Source organism: Nicrophorus vespilloides, unplaced genomic scaffold (genome assembly GCF_001412225.1).
Source record: "Nicrophorus vespilloides isolate i.1.1-1 unplaced genomic scaffold, Nicve_v1.0, whole genome shotgun sequence".
In the NCBI taxonomy this organism is placed as follows: Eukaryota; Metazoa; Arthropoda; class Insecta; order Coleoptera; family Silphidae; genus Nicrophorus; species Nicrophorus vespilloides.
This window is the reverse complement of record NW_017099818.1, coordinates 429-6,211: the sequence shown is the minus strand read 5'-3', so window position 1 is coordinate 6,211 and position 5,783 is coordinate 429. Positions and strand designations below refer to the sequence as shown.

General features: G+C 30.0%; 1 protein-coding gene across 1 annotated transcript; it reads left to right on the top strand.

Moving 5' to 3' along the window:
• Nucleotides 1-4,350: 4,350 nt before the first annotated feature.
• On the top strand, nt 4,351-4,946 carry LOC108565696 (bifunctional purine biosynthesis protein PURH-like). The gene is made up of 2 exons (XM_017925274.1): nt 4,351-4,605; nt 4,673-4,946. Exons 1-2 carry the CDS (start codon nt 4,531-4,533, stop codon nt 4,769-4,771), a joined length of 174 nt encoding a protein of 57 aa, XP_017780763.1. The 5' UTR covers nt 4,351-4,530; the 3' UTR covers nt 4,772-4,946.
• The last annotated feature ends 837 nt before the right edge of the window (nt 4,947-5,783 follow it).

Sequence of the window (5,783 nt, the reverse complement as noted above, 5' to 3'; positions counted from 1 at the left end):
ATGTACAGACTTTTCTTTTTTGTCATATTTTTTTTACAATATTACTATAAATAAATTTACAATTTACTTTACACAAATTCTTAGAGTTGCTGCAAATTTGTTTTGATCCATATACATCCTTTTTTTCCAATAATTTTTATTGAAATGTAATTTTATAATATTAATATAGTAAAAATTTAGATAATTATTTGCAATTATGTGCTACATTTCTTGCAAAAATAAATAAATTAAAAAAAAACTTAATATAATTACAAAAATGTGCTTTAATATTCAAGTTAAATCCAAAGCGAAATAAACTGCTTAACTGTTTTCATTAGTTTACGGCAACAACAGAAACAGAATTATAATTTATTATTAAACAATTTGATTTATTAATATTTATTATAAATCTTATTCATCCGTTAAAAGGCTATCGACCATAGTTGTTCTGATTACAAAAAAAACTAAATATGTTAAAATACAATTTTTGAAGAGTCTCTCTTTCTTCATTCTTCAGCCAATTCGATATAACTTTGACAAACAGTTGCTAGCTTTTGAGAAATCCTTATAGCAGTGTTTCTCAAAATGCGGGTGATGGGATGTTTTTCTGCACATACCCATTTTTCGAAAAGCCTTTTAAACATTTTAAGTACAAAATGTAATGGCAGACCAAAAATTTTGAGAAATACTGCTTTATAGTACCTGCTACAAAGTACGTTGAAAAAGGGGATGATTGGGGGGATTCTGCGCGAACGATTCAAGCGAAAACCTCCCAATCTCTGTTTAAGCACATCTCACAACATTCAGTTGTAACCCTAACCTTGGTTAAAGCCAGTTCGGTCCATATTTTTATTTTTCTAAATAAGTAACTTATTCCATATGTAAGTATAAAGTTATTTTTATTATTCCGATTCAAATATTACACCATCTCAGAAAATTATTTCGTTCGATTCATTAATAACAATTTGGTACAAATAATTTATTTGTTGAAGAAAACAAATATTATGAATTTGTATTAAGACAGAATTATTTTTATAATTGTTTTGTTAACTTCTTTTTTTCAAGAAATAATTATCTAATCAATTATGGTATAGAAATGTACATTAGTTTAATATACTTAACTTAACACTCTTTTGCTTGTAGAAAAATGATATTCACAACGTTAGAAATATTGTTTATGCGGTACAGAAAGAATATTATGAAACGCCCGGAATACATACAAGCGACGATGAATTTCGACGAGCAAATGCTGGACAATTACTACAGGACTAAACTGAATCAGACCTTATACTCCTTTACATTCGACCTGACAATGTTGTCCATATACTTGATACAGCATAATTGTAAAAATCGTTCATTCGTCAACGTGCTACTCCATTTATTCTATGCCACTAACTGCTCCATGTCTCTTTACCATTGGTGCAAAAACTTTTATGTAATTTCCTTTTACTTCGATATTTTGGTAATAATCGAGTGGTACAGGTCCATCCTTATTTTGACTTCTATCGTCACCATGGTGAAAATCCTATATATGAACATGTACTTCATCGACTTAATACGTATCAATCCAATAACCGGTGTAAGGGAGACGGAGCTGTTGGAAGCAGCATTCATGGTTATAGCCCTCTCTAAAGGATTAATATGCAAAAATGTTGTTCAATTTGTACATACGTGGATTTAAGAAAAATAAAATATTTTCATGTAGTTCTTAGCAGTTTTATTTCATATTAGCAACAATTTGAATGTAGGCAATCTATGTCAAACTCCTTCATTTTTGACAAATGTCAATCAATCAATTGATGATGTTAGTAACTAAATTATCGAATTTATAACTAAGTTCCAGAAAAACGAAAGACATTCTTCCTTCTTTTACTTATATTACTTTCAATTAACAAGAACTAAAATTTCTCATTGCTATATCATCAAAGAACTTGTTCATTAAAGTGTTTCCCCCTAACTAAGTTAATAGACGTTTCCTAAAAATCTGGAATGAAATAATTACTAAGTAAATAATGAATGTTCTTTCTCATTTTACTGATTATGTTATTACCTACCCTACAAAATTAAAAAGGTTTTTCGTGAAATTTTCAGGATTTACAAATTGTTTCGTTGCAGGAATTTTGATGCAAAATCTCCTCATAGTCACCATTGTTTTAAATGCGTTTGCTATAGCGAACACTTTTTGAATGATCTATGTTTTTTGATTCTCGACGAGAACATTCATTTTACAATGGAAATTTTCAAGAAAGTTTTCTTTCTCTCTCTCTATCTTCATCTTTGGGCCAATGAGCCTCTTCGATACTTTGAAAACAATTGCCGCCGTTCGAGGAATACTAAAAGTACCTGATTTCATTCATCGTTCTCTCCTCACAATCGTTCGGTTGTTGCCTAAAGTCACCCAAAGCCAACTGTTTTCAAAACATTTACAAAATTATTCTTTTATTTAAATTTCTTTTCTGCTTTTATGTTAACTTTCTTATTTGATGAAAATTTATCATAAATTATATAGTAATATTTACTTTTCTTTATAGTAAACCTCAAAAATGAGAAAATTTTGTAAAAATATAAGATATGGAACCTCGCTTAACTTGTAAGAAAAATGACTCCAAAATGGAACGCATTATCGTTTAAAGCGGAATATACTTTGCAAATACAATTTGTGTACGCTTTTTTTATATAAAAAAAATATTAAAACTATAAAAAAAACCTCCACTAAGTCTCCGAATTGATACAAGTAATACAAAATATAAAATCACTTCACCGTGTGTGAATTGTAAAACACTAACTAACCCAACAAACATCACCTCCACCATTTTTAAACGGTTGGTAGTTTTGGAAGTTGTAACTCAAGTAACGACAGTATCTAAAATGAATTCAACTATATCAGACGACATTTTTGCACAGCTGGTAAATTTTATGAAGAATAATGGAATTAGACAGGAATACGTAACAAGATTTGAAAATAGAACTTTAGAAAGTTTGGATAAATATGACGTGTATCATGTAAGTTTATTTGTAAAGTTTTGAAGAGTTAGTTCTATTCGAGTACTGAGATTTTTTGATTGTAAAATGAAAGATTTCGATGATTGCAAGAATCAGATCAACAATGTAATTAATTTCAAAACTCGTGGTATGGATGAACTGCTAAAAAGATTCATTCGTGACCGCTTCTGCTTCGAAACGCAACAGTACACAGAAGAAGTTAGCAACACACTACGCTTGCTACTAACCAATGTTATATCATTGGAAGAAAACTTGAAAGAGATCATAACGAACTTAAAGAATTAAATACAAGAAATAGAAGTTAGATACTTTCATAGTTTTACAGAAGAAAATAGCAACGCACTACACTTGTTACTAACCAATGTTTTATCATTGGAAGAAAACTTGAAAGAGATCATAACGAACTTAGAGAATGAAATACAAGAAATAGAAGTTCATATTTTCACAGAAGAAGATAGCAACACACTACGCTTGTTACTAACCAATGTTATATCGTTGGAAGAAAACTTGAAAGAGATCATAACGAACTTAGAGAATTAAATACAAGAAATAGAAGTTCATATTTTCGTATGAAACTAAACGAACTATCCGCTATTTCGGAGATTTGTCAATTTTATGAATTTGAAACCGTTAGAGAAGTTCATTATAATATTAACCAAAATTAGAGATGAATTTCTCAGCAAGGTGAAACGCACTCAACGCGTTATAAGATGTAAAGGAAACTTGGTCGTGAAAGTTTGCTGTCATTGGTATACCGAATTTGCCGTGGACTATTCAAATCTTCTTCATGCAAACTAAGGACGGTTACAAACAACGTCATCAACATGGTACGACGAGCAAAAACATTGAGTTGATGCACTTATAAAAGTGGTGATCTATACAATAAGTTCACGATAGGATTAAATAAAATCAATATATTTCATAGACATTTGAAAATGTATAATATGGAATTAGTGAAGCAATTAAAATGTCATCAATTTTTATATACATGTTATTGAATAAATGCATTAAATATAATCTATAGTTTTTTTTTACAAAGACTTGTTCCTCCTAGGAAAACCTAAATTTCCATTTCCCTAAAAAGTGAAATAGAAAATTTGTCATATTTTCAAGTAGATTTGAAATTAAAACTTTCAAAAGTTTGACTAATTATGAAGCGTATCAAGTAAGTTTATTTGTAAATATATTTTGGAATTCATTACTTATTATTCCGTGAAAAATGCTATGAAATTTTTAAAAATTTTGTTCTATTCGAGTTGAGATTTTTGAATTGTAAAATGAAACATCTCGATGATTGCAAGAAGTGCGTGAAACGCGGGGAAATTTCCAACGCCATCGACAACTACGTGAACGGATCTCAGGGTGCGTTGCAACAATTTCAAATAAAAAAAAACTTCACCTACTCTTGTTTCCATGGTGATTTATAACGTAAACACTTAATTAATACTTCTATGAATTTCAGATAGGCAAAGACATGGAGCTCGTATCCATGTGGATGGCAATGTACGACGAAGTACCGACGGAGCTCACCGAAGAGGAGAAACGTGAATGGATCGGCAAATTGTGTCTCTGGCTTCCGACGCCTTCTTCCCATTCAGAGACAACATCGACAGGGCTCGATTGGTGAGTTAACACTTCCGAAACAAATTTAAAAAAAAAACAACAACAAACTTATTCCATATGTTTGCAGAGTGGAGTTTCGTACATCGGAAGCCCACAAGGCTCAAACAACGATCGTCATCGCTCACACCACGCTAAGGCTGTTCCATCATTAACATCAATCCAATAACTGGTGAAAGGGAGACGGAACTATTCGAATCAGGATTCATTGCAGTAGCCTTTGCTAAAGGATTAGTATGCAATGATATTGTTCGATTTGTACATATGTGGATTTAAGTTTCAGAAAAACGAAAGACGTTCTTTCTTCTTTTACGAATATCACAAACATTTGACAAATGTCAAATGTGCCATCCATTGAGGTTGTTTGTAACTAAATTATCGCTTTTTATATAGATGCTTACGCTTTACGTTACATCGAATTTATAATTAAGTTTCAGAAACGAAAAATTTGTAAAGGTACAAATTAAAGATATTGACAAAAAAAATAAGGTCAAATTTTGATACAAAAAAAAATCCCTCAATGATTAGTGGATTAAATAAAATTCAAATCTGTGTTAAAATATTGATTATTATTATACCATAACTGCTTTATAAACATCGAAATAATGAAAGAAATTTGATTATTTTTTTGTTTAAATTTTATGTCCATTTTTTTTTTTGGAATTATTTAAGCCCATTTTCCATTAGTCAAATGCACACACAATTCGCTTTAACCGAATACTTCGAAATTTGTGTTCATCAATTATTTAAACCCTTTTTTTTGCATTCGATACAGATTTTATTTTTTCATACTGTTGCGTTTTTTGCTTTAAATTTTTTTATATATTTTTTTTTGTGTTTCACACCCTCGCAAAACAGAATAATTCGCACTCGCGTTGTTTTCTAGTTCATATATTTTTTGTTGTTGTTAATTCATCAGAAATGAATGAACTGTCGCATGGTTTCACGTAAATCCCAGTTGATATGCCGGAATTTTCGGAATACTACTTTATTACTAAAAAATCCAAATATGAAACACAAACAAAACAACGATTTCAATCAAGTTTTTCTGATGCTGCTATTTATTAACTGTTTGTAATTGAATTTCATGCTTTTTTTAGGACAAAAATGATCATATTACAGGTGAAATTGTAAAAAATATTCATATATAATTATTGCAAACTGTTGTGTTTTTTTTATAT

Coding starts and splice junctions, on each gene's coding strand:
- LOC108565696 (XM_017925274.1), top strand. CDS start 4,531: ATGGATCGGCAAATTGTGTCTCTGGCTTCCGACGCCTTCTTCCCATTC. Junction 4,606..4,672: donor ACATCGACAGGGCTCGATTG/GTGAGTTAACAC, acceptor ATATGTTTGCAG/AGTGGAGTTTCGTACATCGG.